The sequence below is a fragment of the Tiliqua scincoides genome, chromosome 7 (genome assembly GCF_035046505.1).
Source record: "Tiliqua scincoides isolate rTilSci1 chromosome 7, rTilSci1.hap2, whole genome shotgun sequence".
In the NCBI taxonomy this organism is placed as follows: Eukaryota; Metazoa; Chordata; class Lepidosauria; order Squamata; family Scincidae; genus Tiliqua; species Tiliqua scincoides.
In genome coordinates, this window is record NC_089827.1 from 62741929 (window position 1) to 62761420 (window position 19492).

Genomic DNA, 19492 nt, shown 5'->3' on the forward strand with positions numbered 1-19492 from the left:
TGCCTGCATCGTTCATGTGAATTCATGCTGCCCCTCCCCCCACATAAAAGAGACAGAGGAAAACAACAGTTTAAATAGTGCAGGTGAATCTACTTGCCATTCCACTTACTTTGTTTATACCCCGGAGTGAGCCCTAAGTGGGAAAATGAAGCTACTGTTCACTCAGTTCTCAATGGAGAACTGTACTGTACTGGGAACTGAGAACTGTACTGTGCTTTTAGTTTTTAAAGAGACAGAAGGTATTTATTAGTTTTAAGCGAGTTTCAAATATACTTGATTTTAGCTTTCCCTGCTAACTTCAGAATGTAACCCTCATGTAAGATGAGAGCTGAGTGTATTAATAATAGAATATTTTAAAAGTGATTATAGTACACCGGCACCGTGCGACCTTGAAGCAGCTGACAAGCTGAAGCCGAGCGATTTCATCTGCTCTGAGCATGGGAGGAAGGAGGCCAGAATGTGAAACCAGATCAGAGTGAAACACCTGGACTGTTGTGGTTCTTGAAAGATAGAACCTTCTTTCAATTGTAAAAATCCCTATGGGGATTTAATCAGCCTGCCTATGTAAACCGCCTTGAATAAAGTCTTGAATAAAGACCAAGAAAGGCGGTATATAAGTACCTGTATTATTATTATTATTATTATTATTATTATTATTAGAATACTGTATGCTTTTTGCTGATAACAAATACCTGGGTCTAAAATATTTAAAACATTTTCTGCCCAACCCTAATTCCCCATGCGGCAATGTGGTAGGGTGCAATTGTTGCCTTCTCCTCCTCCCCACCCCTTAAAGGAGCAAAAAGCAAGTGGTTCCCTGGCTGGTGGGTCATTACAGTTTGGGAACCACTGCAGTAGAGGAAGAGAATGAAAATGGATGCAGAAAAAAGATTGGGGAAGAATTTATCATGCCGCATATAATGAAGCTTGCAGTGATGGTATTGATCTTCTCTCCAATTGCTTTGTGCAAGGCCTTTTATAGGCATTGAGCTACTGCAATACCTTCATTCATTCATATAAGTTCCATCTTGAATACATTCATTTATGTAAATTTGAAGTGTAAATTTCCTTTTTTCCCGGCCCCCGGCACAGTATCAGAGAGATGATGTGGCCCTCCTGTCAAAAAGTTTGAACACCCCTGGTCTTATTGATCCGTTTTGCATTAAGGAAATGTACATTTTGGTTACATTAGACAGTTGCATTATTGTTTTCTGGTATTTTGGCCATAACTTTTGATAGAATGGAGATACTTTTCTCTGGTTTTTTAACTGCATTATGCTGTAAATTACACATCGAATTATATAACATGATGTTATTATTCCTACAAACTGCAATTTTAGCTATTTTGGTCACCAGCTTGCATCATCCCCCCATACACGTCAACCAGTGCTGCCCACATCCCCTGCACCCCCTAGTGATGCTACTGCATTTGCATACACTGAGAGTTAGTAGTGCTGGCGGAGAGACCTGCACCACCCTGCTGATATTACATCCAGGAAATCAGCTGCTGGCAGAGGTAAGGAATGCTCCAGGAGACGGGGGAAAGTGAAAGGATGAAATGGAGCTGGGGGGTGTTGTAGGGTAAGGGGAGGACAGAATGGGCGTGGACCAGGTCTCTGCCATATCCTAACCCCTCCCCTGGGCCTGCCTATTTTACACGGGGCTGCTCAGCCTTACACTGCTATGTAGCAAGCACAGATCTAAGTAACCTCATAGGGCAGACTGGGGCAGGGCAAGGGGAAAAATATCCCCTTACCCCAAGAAGAACCCTAGGTTGCATTGAATACAGCAGATGCCATGCAGTCCCACAGTGGCAGTGCAGCTTAGGCTTGGGCCATGAGAGACTGAGTTCTTCCTCCAGCTTTCTCCTGTATGTTGACAAAATATACATTTCTGTTGTGCTCTCACTTTCTCTTTTAACTGTCTATCACCTCTACAATTAATCTAGGTAAATAGATGATCTAAATGGTCTTCTTAGAGTTTATAGCTCAGATATTTTCATGTCCTTCATTTTGTTCTAATACATGTTTATTATTATTTTATGCATGAGGAATATGATTTTTTAAATCTTTTGTATACAACATAAAAATCAGGGACAGAAGAGGCATCCCTGATGCATAAATGCTGCATGCCAGCCAAGTACAAATGTGATGCTTCTGTAGTTTGTCTGGTGAGGCAATGTCTTGTTTTCCCTTGAGGAATCATCTTTATAGAAAGCTCAAGAAACCAGAAATATAAATTCACAACTTCTCAAGTGCAATAGTACCCTTTCTGGTTTTGACAGATTGCTACTGTCACAGATACTGTCCTGCCTACATTGTTGTCAGGCAAGGCACGTAGGCTGTGTGGTAGCTATAAAGGACCACAAGCAAAACATATCCAGAAGTATGGCATTTCTATATATTGTGTCTCAGCACAATGTCTTGCCCCTTACGGCTGTAAGGGTAGTGCTGAATTTGGTACTGGACATAGACTACAAAATCATGAGAATCACAGATTACATTTTTTTAAGTACATCTCCAGTGCTAAAATATGACTGAAAGTGTGTAATCAATGCCTTGTCCGTTTCTAGAAGTCAGAGGAAGCCTCACCAAGACTTCAACAAAGTAAGCAAATTTTCAATGCTCTGCATTGATTTTTCTCCCTTCCCACGACTAGTGTAAGCAAAATAAAATATGCAATATAAGCACACATTTGTTCCTTTTAAATGTATATCTCACATCTGCTATGCATTAGATCAGTGGTATTTAAACTGCAGACCACTGTGCTCCAAGATTCTCCATCCAGTACAGTGTGGCGGTGGTGAAGCCGTACTGTTCTGCGCCACAGCCAACATTCTTCACCTCAATCTTCACACAGACTTGCGCCAGGCAGCCGCTTCCACCAGGAAGTTGGGGGTCAGAGCCTTCTGGGGTGACAGGCAGTGGAAGCAGCTGCCTGACACAAGTCTTTGTGAAGATCAGGGGCAACGAATGTTCGCTGTGGCGCAGAATAAGTCTAAACCACTGCTGCATTACACCTGGACAAAGAATCTTGGAGACTACTGATCTTATGCAAAGCAGATGCGAGATATACATTTAAAAGGAATCAACTCTGAGTATAGGTGCCCGCCGCTTAACAACAGTTTGCTAAATGATGGACCACATATATGACAGTGGTCAAAGCACAATAAAGATGGCCTTAATGAGGCAATTGCGTCTCCCATAGCTTGCAGCAGAGTGTCTGTTTACACAACAGAGAGGCTCCTAATGCAAAGAAGAGGCACTCTATCCAGTGGCCTGTGCAGCCAGCTACTGACTGGCAGGGAGTGTCTTGTTACACAATAAAGGCAAGAGATTGGACTGAATGTTCACTTAATGACCTAATCACATAACAACAGGGATTGGCAAACGTATCCCTGTCATTAAGTGGCGCACACCTGTAGTTCATAACTACTTTAGCTGTTGCACAAAAATGAGAATGATTCCTATGACCTGTTATGCCAATAGTTATTGTGGCTCATGTCTAAAATAGTCCATGTGAAATTTAGAGCTATATTTATGATAGGTGAAATTAAATGTACCAGTGAATGTAAGGTTACTTTTGTTGAAGACTAGGGAGCACATAGCTATAATTAAATGCTGACATACTGTGCAATCAAACTAATGACCTCATGTATTGTACTTCAGTGACAAAGAAACAATAAGCTATCTGTCAATTGTAGAATGAGCATAAAGGAACAAGCATTTGAAAGCCTTCGATTGAGACAGTGATTTAATAGAGCCATTGGGGATGTAGGATAATAAAGTCAGTTATTCCTGTTTGGAAGCAAATTTATTTTTGATTCATCAAAAATGCACATTGAAACTTACATCTTGAGGCCAAACATCCAAAGCATGCATTGCATATATGCTTAAAGCGCTAACCAAACAAGGTGACATTTTTAAGGAAAGATTTTTTTTCAGGCTTTAAGGCTACAATCATGAAGTCTAGATCCTATCCTGACATTTCACCCTAACTCTGTAGATATTTCTCAAGGAAATAAAATAAAACTAAAGTTAGCTGATACATAAAACTACTGAAACTCACTTGGAACAGAATATCATGCTTACCGCCTTAAAAAAACAACAACCCTATATATTCCGGCCTGAAGCTCAAGGAGCTCAAAGCTAAGCCAAATGCAACCTACCCCAGCAGAGCTTATCCCCATCTAGATGCCATGACAGGAACAAGAGTTTTTTACAGTCAGGCTTTTCCAATCAGATAGCTGTTAATCTGATCCCAACCCCAATTACCTCATTAACCATTCCATACCTAGTTATCTGTTTCCTGTTTTCTTAAAGACATCGGTTTCAGCCTGTTCTTTGTTAAATCTCAAAGTGTTAGTTTTGCTAAGGACCAGGGTCCAGGTGTGGCTAAGACTAAGTGTTTCCTCTTTTCTGTTCATGTTGCTATGAAGCTTATAAATTTCGATGGCCTCTCTATAGATCTGTGCTTGGTATTGTTGTTCTCTCACCAAAACCTGTGTCTGTTCAAAGCTGATCTTATGTCCAGTACTTAAATTATGTTCAGCTACTGCTGACTTGTCAGCCTGCCCCAGTCTGCAGTATCTCTGATGTTCTTTTACTCTAGTACTAATCGGACTTTTGGTAGTGCCAATGTATACTTTGTAGCATTTGCATGGGATCCTATAGACCAGGGGTGCCCAAACCCCGGCCCGGGGGCCACTTGCGGTCCTCAGGGACTCCCAATGCGGCCCGCGGGGAGCCCCCAATCTCCAATGAGACTCTGGCCCTCTGGAGACTTGCTGGAGCCCATGCTTGCCCTACGCAAGTGCTCTCAGCATGAGGGTGACTGTTCAAACTTTCACATGAGCTGTGGGATGAGGGCTCCCTCCACTGCTTGTTTCATGTCTGGGATGCAGTAGCGGCAGCAAAGGAAAGACCGACCTTGCTTTGTGCAAGGCCTTTTGTAGACCTTGAGCTATTGCAAGACCTTCATTCAGTCATAGAAGTTCCATCTCTAATGGAATCTCAGGTCCTCTCATGGATTGAGAACTGGTTGGAGGCCAGAAAGCAGAGAGTGGGTGTCAATGGGCAATTTTCACAATGGAGAGAAGTGAAAAGCGGTGTGCCCCAAGGATCTGTCCTGGGACCGGTGCTTTTCAACCTCTTCATAAATGACCTGGAGACAGGATTGAGCAGTGAAGTGGCTAAGTTTGCAGACGACACCAAACTTTTCCGAGTGGTGAAGACCAGAAGTGATTGTGAGGAGCTCCAGAAGGATCTCTCCAGACTGGCAGAATGGGCAGCAAAATGGCAGATGCGCTTCAATGTCAGTAAGTGTAAAGTCATGCACATTGGGGCAAAAAATCAAAACTTTAGATATAGGCTGATGGGTTCTGAGCTGTCTGTGACAGATCAGGAGAGAGATCTTGGGGTGGTGGTGGACAGGTCGATGAAAGTGTCGACCCAATGTGCGGCGGCAGTGAAGAAGGCCAATTCTATGCTTGGGATCATTAGGAAGGGTATTGAGATCAAAACGGCTAGTATTATAATGCCGTTGTACAAATCGATGGTAAGGCCACACCTGGAGTATTGTGTCCAGTTCTGGTCGCCGCATCTCAAAAAAGACATAGTGGAAATGGAAAAGGTGCAAAAGAGAGCAACTAAGATGATTACGGGGCTGGGGCACCTTCCTTATGAGGAAAGGCTACGGCGTTTGGGCCTCTTCAGCCTAGAAAAGAGACGCCTGAGGGGGGACATGATTGAGACATACAAAATTATGCAGGGGATGGACAGAGTGGATAGGGAGATGCTCTTTACACTCTCACATAATACCAGAACCAGGGGACATCCACTAAAATTGAGTGTTGGGCGGGTTAGGACAGACAAAAGAAAATATTTCTTTACTCAGCGCGTGGTGGGTCTGTGGAACTCCTTGCCACAGGATGTGGTGCTGGCGTCTAGCCTAGACGCCTTTAAAAGGGGATTGGACGAGTTTCTGGAGGAAAAATCCATTATGGGGTACAAGCCATGATGAGTATGCGCAACCTCCTGATTTTAGGAATGGGTTAAGTCAGAATGCCAGATGTAGGGGAGGGCACCAGGATGAGGTCTTTTGTTATCTGGTGTGCTCCCTGGGGCATTTGGTGGGCCGCTGTGAGATACAGGAAGCTGGACTAGATGGGCCTATGGCCTGATCCAGTGGGGCTGTTCTTATGTTCTTATGTTCTTATGTACTCAATACCTCATTTTTGAAATCCTCCATATACAAGTATGAGCCACCACTGTGCTCAAGGGGCTGCCCATAGTTACCCCATCTATTTGTTTGTACACTTCCTGATTGCATAAGAAGTATGTGGATGTCAGACGGTGGTGGAACAAAGTAGTCAAATCTGGTGGAAACAAAAACAACACCGTAAACAAAAAAGGGGTCTGATCAATACATTAATGAAAAGGGTGGAAAGAAAGGGCGTCTGCTAGAGGGAGGGAAAAAAATTATTCATTGACATAAATATCTCATGAGACTGAACATTTAAATTAATGCTAAGAACTGAGCTATGGATATGGCAGACAAGCAATTGTACTGGGATTAGCAGATGAGAGCTGTAGCTTTTGGGTCACTGGAAGGCCCACTGCTGTAGAAACACAGAATTTGTTCCATCTGAATTCAGTAGCAGTTAAGAGATGTCCATTTGAACAAGGATAAATGAAAGCTAGCAAAGTCACAAGTCTGTGATTCTGAGTTTGTTTGCTCAGAAGCAAATTCCACCGAAGCCGATGCAATTAGGTGCTACATCATTTGTTTACCAATTTATTTCAAGCAAATTGTAAGCTAATTGAAGCATTTGTAATATTGTTTCTGTTATTAATTATCATTAGTTCAGTCAACTTGTGCTACACACTCAGTCCTCCTACACATTCAGCTTGCTGGAGGAATTTGTCAGAGCTTCACAGAGAAAAATTGAAATAGGTTTCTTTTTAATGTGGGTTATTCTGAATCAGTACACAGGTAATTGGAAGCAGTAATAGACTGTAAGAATGACAATAAAGGGTTTACTTCAGCTACTTTTGTCGATTATAACTACTTATGCAAGGTGTTTTAATACTGAAGTAATACAAAAACAAAGTGTAGTCTTCTTCTTTTGCCCCTGCCCCCCATCCAGATTAGGGCTGAATTTTTGTATTGTATTCAGTTTGTGGCTGTAGCTGAAGCATCAATCCAAAGGATCAGATTACCAGATAAAAGCAAACAGGCACGTATGTGAATTGAATTGGCATTGGGGCTCCTCCTTTGGGGATCCCACCTGGAAGAAATATTGTGAAAGAAGAGCATTGCTGAATCAGACCAAAGGCCCATCTAAGTGTAGCATCCTACTTCCTACAGTTTCCATCTCAATTCTTCTGGAAACTCACAAGCAGAGACAATAGTCTCTGATGCTCTAATCCAGTGATTTTCTACCTTGTTCATCTCGTGGCACACTGACAAGGCACTAAAATGGTCAAGGCACACCATCTGGTTTTTGACAATTGACAAGGCACACCATGCTGCCAGTGGGGGGCTCACTTCTCCCCATTGGCCCTACTAATAAATGATCTTCCCCCAAATTCCTGGGGCACACCTGTGAACCACTCGTGGCACACTAGTGTGCCAAGGCACAGTGGTTGAAAATGGCTGCTCTAATCCATCACTCTACTCTCCCCCAACTTTGTTCCGTTTCTCTCTTCCTTTCCTAATCCAGGGAGTGAAAGGAGGAGAAATAGTGAAGGCAAATGGTTGGATGAAGGTGGGGGCGAAGCTAACACTCAGTGAAGTAGCAGGGAACCTTGGAGGGCTCCAGGGGGAACTGCTAAATAGATGTGTTTTTCAAGGACCTCAATAATGAGGTACTCTTCATTTCCAAGAAGAAGGAACAAGGGCTGAAAGCTTGAATGTGGCAGTCTCTTGAGACCGCAGTTTCAGAGATGTTTTCCCCAATATTGCTCCGTGCTGAATCACATCGTATCCCGGACGCCATCTTCGGAGACAATTCGGACAGCTGAGGACTCCCCCCACCCCATGGCCTAGATAAAACATGAAAGCGAACAAAGCCTTTAACTGTGAGTAACCAGTTCATTAAAAGGCTATAAAAAGAATTGCAATCAAGAGGTTGGAAGGAGGAAAAGACAACTTTAAGATTATTTACATTGGCTTGCAGCCACCCAGAGGAGAAAAAGAGCAGATGTGAATTTAAAGAAGCCCCTGCTGTTTGGTGTGTTTTTTGTTTGTATGTTTGTTTTTGTTGTTGTTTTTTTGGTAACAAGGATGATTGGAAGAAAAGGTGAGAAACAAGATAAGATAAATAAGGGAAGATAAAGGATCACCCTGTTGGAATGGTACACGTGGAAAAGAAATTAACAATTTTTAAAGGATGGAATAACTTTCACTTTCATTTTTGCTGCAAAAGGCTAGACTCAGGCCTGAACAATTAAAGGTATACTAACTTAATTTGACAGTGTTATTGACTTGAATTGGATTACTGATCCCCCCCTTTTAGATATAAAAAAGATTATCTTTGACAAGAAAGGATGCAAGATCATAAGAATTGGATGACTCTTTAACTGCAGGAATGTTTGGACACTGATATTGGCTTGAAATGGATTATTGACTTATTCCTTTTAGATATAAAATTTGGAAATTAGCCTTACAAGAAGGTAAAGCAAGATAATGAGACTTGGTTGATTCTTTAATTGTTAGACCATTTTAATTTTCTTTTTTATAGTCAGAGTTATATCGGTTTGATTAGATACTGATAAGAATGACATCAAAAAATTTAAAGGATGTTAGCAAAAGCAAGACCTCATTAATGCAGATGTTGTGAGAATTCAGAAATGAAAAAGGCAAGAGGTTGGAAAACTATCTGAACAAATGAGGCAAATAAATTCCTCCCTGACAAACAGACAAACAAAGAAAAGTATGGAGGGGATGGAAAAAAGAATGGATCAAGTGTCAGATGAAACTAAAGAATTTGAGATTTTTGTAATATGACAGAAGATGGAAAAAGCAGCATTTATTATTAGAACTTAGAATTTTCAGGAAGAAAAAAGAGGGAACTCTCAGAGAAAGAGAGCGCATCCTTTCAAGAAGAAGAAGAATTTTTGGTTTAAATTCAAAAAGAATAAAATGGAGAAAACGGAAGAAGAAAAGAGAGGGATCAAGAAATGTAATAGAGTTAAGAGGAAGAAGGAGGAGTGGAAGGAGCAGTGGGAGGAGCAAGAAGAAAAATATCAACAAGACAGCGAACAAAGAAAATACTAAGACAGGAAGTGAAAATGGCTGAATAACAAGCGGAATTTTTTTGTAGATATTAATGGATTGAATTCTCCTCTGAAGTGAGTATTCCATTAATTATGTCAAATCGAAGCAGATGTAAATGAAAACGAAGTTGGAATACAAATATTAAGATAATTAAAGTGGTATTTTATAAAAATTGTTTTATAGATGAAAATTTAATTCCAGAGAAAGGAGCAAAAATGTACCCTGGGTCATCAAATAACTGTTAGATATGCAAAGAGATTAAGGGAATTCTTTATTATATGTGGCGGATATGTGGAAAGCAAAGAAATATTGGAAAGTGGCATATTGTTACAAGAGATATTGAATTGTGTAGTACATCTTCTGTCCTTTAACATGCTTGCCATCCTAGTTTGATATAGTTATTATTCATTCATGAAAAATTTCATTCATGCAAGCTATTTTCATGAAACAGTGCTTTAAAAAAAGCCCCAAGTAGCTACCTGCCATTTCCCTTGCACTGCTCTTAAAGAGGTGTCTCCATTTTCTACAAACATATCATTTAAGAGAGTCTGAGAGAGGTTTGCTAAATGCTCTGTTGATCTCACCATTATTGATTGCCAGTCAGTCCAATGATTATGCAGTAATTATTGCTGATGTTACATCTATAGATAGGTTTGCCAGATATGTATCACTAAAATTTCTTTTTGCATCAAGCAGAGAGAGAATTTAAATAGATTAGTAGCACAGGTGTCATAATGCGCTTGTTACCATAGCTATGGCACACATTTCAAGCAGCAGATTTTATTCCACACTAGAATCTTTTGCCATGGCAACCACAGTGCTTCTTATATATATAATGTGGTAGATATAATTGATTCACTACATGTTAAGGCATATTTTTTTACAGACACTGCTCATGTGTTGAATCTACTAATGTTTTGTAATATGAATCTTTGCTACCATATATGGGTGTGAACAATTCATCAATTTAACTCTCAGGAAAATCGAAGTTTTAGTATTAGTATATTTTTCAACTGTATCAAAGTCTGCCATAGCTAGATCACATTCTAAGTAGGTATTTTAAACTGTAAACCTTTTCCTGGGAGTAAGCCCCACTGAACACAGTTAGACTTACTTTTGAGTAAGGATTAAGTAAGGATACATAGGATTGTGATGTTAGTTTGATTTAGCACTTCAGCCATACACCCAGAAATGAAAGGCAAATGACATGTATGCTCAACAAAAACTGTGGGGCAGGGATCTAGTTGCTGTTCCAATGAAATAAACTTGCCATGAATTGCAACTGGTTGCCTTGCAAATCAGATTTTATTTTCAGAAATGATACTTGCAAAATGGCAACTCACAGCCCAGTCCTAACTAAATTCCCAGCATAGCACCAGTGTGGGCTACACTGCATTCCACAGGGGAATTTTGGCTGCTGGAGGTCTCCCCGGGGTGACAGGGACATTTGTCCCCTTGCCCCTGGGTAAGCCCCAGCAGCTGCTATGGGTCAACTTGAACTTGCTGGTACAAGTCCATATTGATTCATGTTGGTGGTTTGGACTTGGGAAGGGAGATAAGATATTGCGTGCACTGGCGCTGTCAGTCTTGCTGCCTCTCCGAACTGATCCACCCGTCCCTCTCACTGCCTTCCCCCTGCCCCATTCTACCCCTTTCTCCCTTCCTTCGACCCCTGCACCAGCTGGTGTCCCTGCAGTCACTGGCACACACTGGAAGAATCTGACCTTCCCACCAGCACATCGGCTAGATGTACTACCGCAAAGTGCTTTACAGTGCTTTTGTGACAGCGTGTGACAGTGGAGCATGTACTCTGCCCCACCAGCTCAATAGGATTGGACCACTAGAGATATGTTAAATCTTGCTAGAGAAAGGGATCTGTGTTTCTGGGAGCATTGCAATGAGTCTAAATATGGGGCCACTTGGCCATGTGTTACAGGGAACATCAGACTTATGGGAGAAAAACCTTGATATGCCACACTATGAAGATCTCTAGTAACCAGTCCAGCAGCCTTGAAGGAAGAGGTCATTAAACCTCTGCATAAAAAAGATTATATTTATTTGATTGATAGCCCAGTCCTAAACTGACTACTGCTGGCAGGACAAGCATGCACTGTCATAAGCCATGATTCTGCCCAACTTCACAGCCCTCCCAGTTGCTATTTTAAAAGTACAATAAAAACTGCCATTCCATTTTATATATTCCACATAACATCTAGTTTGACCGATAGGGCTAAACTGTCTTTCTGCTTGCCCTGGATAAGAGCCAAAGTTAAGTTGATTCAAAGACATCTGATCAACTGAATTGGAAGTTTTTGTGATACACTTTTTTAAAAGGTTGTTTTTACTGTTATATAGTTTGTAAAAAAGAAAACAAAAAACCTACGTGAAAACAGTTATGTATTTCTGTTACCAGATAACTAAGGGCCCAATACTATCCAACTTTCCAGTGCCGAAGCAGCCTGCCAATGAGACGTGCACTTCATCCTGCAAAGGGGTGGAAGCATCCTGTAGTCATGGAGGCCTCCTCGTGGTAAAGGAACATTTGTTCCCTTAACTCAGTGTTGCCTTGCAGTTGCATCAGTCCTGGAAAGTTGGACAGGATTGGGTTGTAAGCTCTGAAATGGGTGTTTAGCTTTGAATTTGTCAGGATGGTGTAGTGCAATGGTCTTCAACCTTTTTCATGCATGGCCAAATAAATAAATGAATAAAGTATGAGACTGAGAACACACCATTTGCCCTACCCCCCTCCTAGGACCCTTTCCGCTCCCTCCCTGCCCATGTTGCCACCCATTCCCCACCCCGTTATGACCTCCTGGCACTAACTGTTCACTGTAACCAAGTGTTCTTATTAGAGAGAGCAGAAAAAGTTACCACGAAGCCTGGCTCTAGTAAAAGCTTTTGTAGCTCAATTGCTAAGAACTTGAGCAGGACTGGAACACAATCTCCTGGTACCCAAAGGGGTACATGAGATGTCTCCCTCTTTACTTGGTGCAGCTCTAGTCCAGTAGACTTCAAACTTTTTCATTCCTGTAAGTTGCCACAATCTCACAACTGAGGCTTCGGTACCCCATTGGGGTCCTGACCCCATGGTTGAAGAACACTGGTGTAGTGGTTCTGGAGTTGAATTTAGACCTGGAAGATCCAGGTTCAAATCCCCACTCAGCCATGAAGCTTTCTGGGTGACCTTGGGCTGGTTACTATCTCTCAGCCTCAGTCTATGAATCTTTATTTTGATTCCAGGTCAGACTTGTTGGTTGAGAGGGATGCTTTATGTACTTGTGTGCTTGGTGAAAAGGGTGTGTGATGTCTCCAGGTGACAGCGGCCCCATCCCGCTGGGCAAGGGGCACATCAAAGGTGTTGCCATTCGACATTGGGGGATGGCTTACCAAAGGTGTACTGCAGGTAACAGGTGGTTTTTTTTCAAGAAGTATAGGAAGGGAAAAAAAACCTTGTGGCAGTCTCACAGCTTCTGTCTCCTCTCCTTACTGAGAGTCAATACTTGAAGCGGCGATAGCCAAGCTCCATAACTATCTCTCTCCCCCAGCCAGGACAGGGCACCAATGCCTGCTGGAGTATGGAATGCCACTCTCCTCTCAGAACACGTACTTGGTGGGGTAAACTCCAGTGTGGTTTTTTTCCTGCAGCTGTCTCCTCAGCCGTAATCTTCCAGGGCAATGATGAGTGCTGGCTGGCTGAGTTGGTGGGGATGTAACTTGGCTAGGCTGGAATGTTGCTAACACTCAGGAGATGGGTCAAGCCAGCCACAGTGCCAGCCACAGAGCCAGCCAGTCAAGAGGTGAGCAGGCTGAAGTGGAACACAGCCCTGGATCTGTCTGGGGAACCACTTTCCCCTCACGTCCTCCCTTGTGCTCATGTTTTATACACCCAGATCTGGTGTTCACAGATGTGGCTTCTCCTGGGCACAGCCTATGAGGCGGCACAAGAGCCTGTCCAGAGCGTGCTTCTGAGCCCTCTCAGCAGGGCTTGAGCCTGACAGTGTGGCGTTGCTGCGGCACTGTGGATAGGTAACATGTTTGAAAAGATGCTTGGATAACCAGCAGGTGCATTGCTTATAGTGATGGGATGTGGGAACCTATATTCATGTCCTTATCCACTTCTGATGCTGATGGGCTGGCCATGAGAAATTTACTCTTTCAGGGTTTAATCTTATCTAGCTCTCCAGCACTTATGCAGCCATGCCAACAAGGTGCATCTTGCAGTGAGGAAACAGTCACAGAGGCCTTGTCAAAGTAAGGAAATGTTTGTTCCCTTACCTTAGGGCTGCATTGTAGCTGCATCTGTGCTGGAAAGTTGGATAGGGTTGGGCCCTCAGTCACAAATTCTACTTTATGGAGGCAAATTCCAGATGTGTTGAAGCAAGCATGAAAAGAGAGTCTTGTGCCATTTTAAAGACAAATACATTTGTTATGACATAAGGTTAGTGAACGAGAGCCCACTTGCTCCAATTCATGATTATCCTCAGTTGGCAGTTATATCAGTATACATGGGTATAGAGAAAACAAAATGGTGAACAGTGAGGTCAATAGATCATGAAATGCCAGAAGTCACACATTGAGTACCTCTTGGATTTCTTGGCTTCTGACCCTAACATTGACAATTCTTTTTCCTGTTACCCATGTCTATAGATACACCAGCCAACTAAGGCTAACACTTCATGTACCTGAGGAAGTGGGCTGTAGTCCATGAAAGCTGGTGCAACAACAAACCTGTTATTTTGTGCTGTCTTTAACAACATGAAACTTCCCCACCACCATCCATGGCATTTTTATGAAGCTAAAAAACTCCCTGGGTTCCTCAGAAGATGGATAGAATACGAATATATAAAGTAAATAGGTTCCCCACCCATACCCTTCCCTCCTCCAATGTGCTGTAGTTTATTTGACAACTAGTCCTAGCCAATTAGTCAGTCACATCAAGGAAAAATATGCAGATAGGTTTTTCTTCTGCAGGTGGTGTCAGACTTGTTTTCAGTGCAAGAAGCAACATGTGAAAGACATTCTTCTGTTGAAGGAGGTGACTGCTTTTTAGAGAATATTTGATTTAAGTAACAAAGAAATTATATTTTACAGAAACCCAGCAAACATCAATTGACAGTGAGCTTCTCGATGCACATCCTTCAGAGCAGTTTGCTGGTCTTCTTCATGGCTCATCACCTGCTTGCGACCCACCTGAAAATCCTCTTCAGCTCTACAGAAATGCAAGCCCAGCTGATGAATTGCACCACAAAACTACTGTGAACAGGAGTATTTTGGATCCAGCACAGTCACAGCAAGAAAACTGCACTGATCCTCCAATTAAAAAGAAAAAGCCACCCATTTTAAACAGAACTATATTTCCTTCAAAAAGTAACCAGATAGAAATGAACACATTGGCTGGGATCACCACAAGAACTGCAGACCAGTGGGTTGTGAATGCTGCAGGTTTTGTGGAACGTGCTTGCACACTCGGGAGGATACGATCATTGCCAAAGACGCTGCTTGACATGCATTTATCCAAATATGTTTCAAAATCAGACTCCAACCTCATTTCCTGTTCACCTAATGAGCAAAAAACAAGAAGAAATTGGAGTGAATCTACTGCAACAGATCCAGACAGCTCCAGAGGAAATTCTGAAAGAACACCATCCTTTACTTCGGAATGGGAAGAAGTAAGCCTTTGCTCTTTTTAATACATACATGAAATATAAGATCGAGGTGAGGTGGGACACCAGAGTCTAAATCCATAGAGCTGCTTGGTAAGCTCCCTGTGCACAGTGGAGCTTTTAACTCTTGTGGTTTCGTTTTTTAAGCGAGCAACCCACCACTTCACTCATCATTCCACATCTGAAACATGAGAGGGTTTCAACAGTGATTTGTTTCAAAGTGATATGCAAGATTTGGGGGTTTCAAGACTGATTTCTGATGCAGTGCAGGAGCTGCTGTGAGCACAAAGTCAAAAGAGCTGCTGCACAGATTCTGGCCTTTGCATATGCCCCAAAGTGTGCTTAGCTTTTGAGGAAAATAAAAGATTGAATATCCCTAATGAAAATCCTCAGAGAGCATGTATGGTGAGATACCACATATCCTCTGGATATCTGTCACAATCACAGAGGTTTTTGTCGCAGTGCTCCAAGCTTAATGGAAGATATTATCTCCACAGATAATTTAGCCATCTAGATGTAATCGGTAGCATCCTGTTGTTTTCAAGTGAAAGCCTGCTAATGGTCCTTCAACTGCAGTTTCCCAAGCCAAGGAAGTACCTTTGTAATTGTTCAACTTTCTATTATTCTGGTGAAAGCTAATTATATCTACCAGTGTCCCTGTAACAAGTGATACCAGGGAAGTGCATGCTGAAAAAATGCTATTACAGTGGCTTTAGGTGGAACAATGCTAATTGGACACATGGGCCCAAAGCTTTCTGTAAAGCATGTACAAGATATCCTAGACAACAGCCATAAACTAAAGAAGAGGGGTAGAGTCTAGGCCAGGGGTTTCAAACTCGTTTCATACTGTGGGCCAAATAGCATTCATGGCACCTGCTGAGGGCCAGAAGTGACATCATTATGCAGAAATAAGCACTTTGTTCTCACATAGCAGCTCAGTTGCAAATGACAGAAAAGAAGAAATGCAAGTCTTGATCAACTTTTCAAGATATAGGAGAGCCCAATTGTCATGTTGGGAAAGCTCACTTATCACATGGATCACCCTTTTAGCTGTACTGCTTTTGCCAAGGCATGTCTTTGCAGCTCAGCAGCTGGAAGGTGCTCTGCAAAGTGATACCTTGGCAGAAGTGGCACTGCTGGAAGGGTAGTGCTCAGAGAGCCCTATTATAACTTGGCCCAGGTAAATAACTTCTGCAGGCCGGATACAGCCCACTTGCCTTATTCTTGACACCCCTGGTCTAGGAATACTGGGCCATAGCCAGCCTTCTTTTCTAGGTGAGGCCACTACATTTCTATGTTGAGCCATGGCCAGCTGACAGATGAAGTACAATGAGGCAACCATTAGTGGTACCACTGCCCAATCTGCTGCTGCTCCTCCCAGTTCCAGGCATTTTAAATGGCAGAGGGCAGAGAGTGGAAGGAAGTGTGGAGCGGAAGGAGTAGGAATGTGGATACCATCACTCTGCTCTTCCATATTTCCTTCTACTGCCCACCCTCTTGCCTTTTTAAAAGTCCAGGGAAAGGAGCAGCAGCATCACTAGCACTGATTAAGAGAAAGGAAAGCGATTCGTCAGGGAAGGGGAGCTCCCAGGAGAAGGATGGCTGACCCAAGAGAGTAGCAACTAATGGTTACCATGCATACATCTAGTGGTTAGCATGCATACTGTATGCATACTGCATACTGTAAAGTTTCCCTTTACTGGACAGTCGCTGTGAATGAGAAAAAACCTGGGTAGATTATATCCATTTCCACCACCCCAAGCTACAAAGACCAGGCAGGACTGTTTGAGAACCCTCCCCTCCCTGGAAAACACTGGAAGTGGTGTAGCTAAGAGGGCAGGGGGGTATATTGCTCTAGGTACCATGCCTTGGGGGGGTGTCAACCTGCACACTCTGACGGCAGATCCCAAGGCAGGTGGGCATCTGGGAGGTGGTCTGAGATACAGGGAAGCTGTGCATAGCCAACCCACACCTCAGAAGGCACGTCCTGATGGTAGATCCAAGGCATGTGGGCGTCTGGGAGGCGGGCTGCCCCATGCCTCAGAAAGCATACCCAGGTGGTGTATCAGGCAAGTGGGCATCTAGGAGGTGGTCTGAGGTGCAGGAAGGCTGTGGATGGCCTCCTTGCAGCTCTGAAATCCTCCTTGAGTCCTTAGGAAGGCACTTTCAGTTTTCACTTCTCTGTGCCTCAGGCCACCTTCCAGATACCCCCAGAGGGTGCTCTGGGCATCTAGCCCCTGGGGATGTTAAAATTCAAGGGGAGATTTTGTGCCCCCAGGTGCTAGATCCCTTAGCTGTGCCACTCTGAATCCTAGGAGTTCTTATTAAAAACCAATCCCTCAGTATTGTCTACAGGGTGAAGAGATGTGCCTAGCCACTGAATTACCTGAGAACATCGACCAGGCAGACAAAGAGTCAAAATAGAACTAGTTTATTACAGGTCTAAACAGAAGGATTAAACAAAAATGGGAAAAGAAAGGGGAGGTTAGTGAAAGTACAAGTATGCAGATGGAAAATGCCTCAGCTTGGCTGGAAAACATAAAAAAAGGTTTTTATCAATAGGGTGCAATAACCGTCAATGCCCAGCAGATGGAGCTGAGATGCTACTCAATCCATTAAACCAATGGTTTCCAAACTTTTCAGTGCCACAACACTCCTTGACCTCTGTGGTAGGTCACAATGTGATGCTCAAATCGGAAGTTGTGTCTGTAAACTGGAAGTCGCCTCTGCAGGCTATTCTGAGGCCCAAAGAGGCCAAAAGTGTGGGTCACCAGCCCAGCATGACCTGGAAGAGGCCTTTGGGGCTCCCAAAAACATTCCAGCACTACCAGGAGCATTGGTCCAGGCCCAGGTAACAGGGGTTGGTAAACCATCAGTGAGTTGCAACTCACCAGTTCAGGAAATGCCACGTTAAATGTTATAGACATCTTATAACCTGTTAATGGCCATCTCATACTTGAGATGTCCATTAAACTGGAGAGGTTTGTACATGGCTGGAATGAAGGCAAGCCACACAGAATAACATAAAACCTTTAATAATCTCATCTATACAGTTCCTAGCTCAACCTACTTAGAGTGAGCAAGGAATATCCAGTCCTTTCACTCCCAATTCAGTAAGTGGGTGTTCCTCTCTGAGCTCTGAACTTACATTACATTTTGTGCAAAAGTTGGCAGGTGGTGGTGTGGCTCTGGCTTGAGCAAAGCCTTGGTGCCCAGCAGTGCTCTGTGCTTCTATTACTCTCTCCAGTCTCTTTCCTTAGTTAAGAGAGTGGGAAGGGAGCAGTACAGTTTTCTAGTCCTGAGGAGAACTGAAAGAATGGCTGCTACCTGCTATATTTGTCTACAACAAGATTATTGTTTAAGGGGGGGGGGCTACCTAACACTGTGTGCATGTACATTTATGTGGTGACAAGCTTTTTTAAAAATCCATTTCTGCCAAGCCCACAGATGTACACATTGGGTCCCTGTTGTATATATGCAACGTTGTGCAGAAATGGCTTAAACACAATTGTTCCTGTTCTTAAAAACAAGCTCTTATTCTTTAAGTGGAGATTATTTTGTCTACAGTTTGAAACCCAAATTCTTGCCCCTCCCCCCCCCAATCCTAGTTGGAATGAAGTAGTGCTCTAGGTGGGATTGTGCATCCACTGGTCCCACTTTTGCCACAGCCCTGAGGCTATACCTACTGGAACAGACATATGAAATATGTAATATAGTATCTAGAGTCCCAGAATCCAATGTAAATATAGTATGTGTGTAATCTTAATATATCTTTGTTTTGGGAGTTTTTTTTCTCTTGGTGTGTACTGTGGTAGCTTGATGCCAACCCTTTGTAGAGCTGAAATTAAAGGCCCTTCTCATACATATTCATTGAAGCAGTTCTCACGTGGTTGGCATTGCATGGGAAGAGCACATAAGGCTCTTTTTGAAATGAACGAAGTCAGAGAGAACAGTTGGCCTTGACAAGTTTTTCTTTTCTTTTCTTCTGTGTAGTGTTCTTGATTGTATTCTTGTGCTTCAAATAACACGAGCAATTTCTTTGTTTCTATGTTTATAAATGCATAATAATACTTAATGATAGATTTTCATAATTGCCCTGTTTCTGTCTTACAGATTGACAAAATAATGAGTTCCATAGATGCTGGTATTACCACTGGCCTAGAAGAGATTACCGATGGTATTGCAAGTAAGAAAGAAATGCTTTGTTATCTTTAAAAGAATTTCAATAAATTCCTGTGAGAGTTAGACTGATATATGTTGCCATGTTTCTGTTTACATTGCATGCAACAGGCCCTGACACTCCACGCACTTCACTCCCCTCCTTCATGCAGTCTGCTACCTTGGAGGAGACAGCTGATTGCTGTTGTACTCAGTCCCGAAACGGTTTCAAGACAGTTCTCCAGGGTGAGAGGGTGGAGCCACTTTTGGTGTCCAAATGTACAGCACAGTGCCAAACAGCCCTAATGCTAGCAAGATCAGGGCCAGCCTTAGGGATAGGTGAACCAGGCCTCCTGGGGCACCAGGCTGGCTGAGTCCCAGGCAGCATGAGC

The 19492-nt window shown here is 42.9% G+C and overlaps 1 protein-coding gene across 1 annotated transcript in view; it reads left to right on the forward strand.

Annotated features, from left to right (window-relative positions):
* The window catches only part of ANKS1B (ankyrin repeat and sterile alpha motif domain containing 1B), a 406398-nt gene that overhangs the window by 161452 nt on the left and 225454 nt on the right, over nucleotides 1-19492 (forward strand). The window contains exons 13-14 of the mRNA XM_066634627.1: nucleotides 14371-14948; nucleotides 19056-19128. Coding sequence (XP_066490724.1) covers nucleotides 14371-14948; nucleotides 19056-19128 — 651 coding nt within the window. The remainder of the gene's footprint in view (nucleotides 1-14370; nucleotides 14949-19055; nucleotides 19129-19492) is intronic.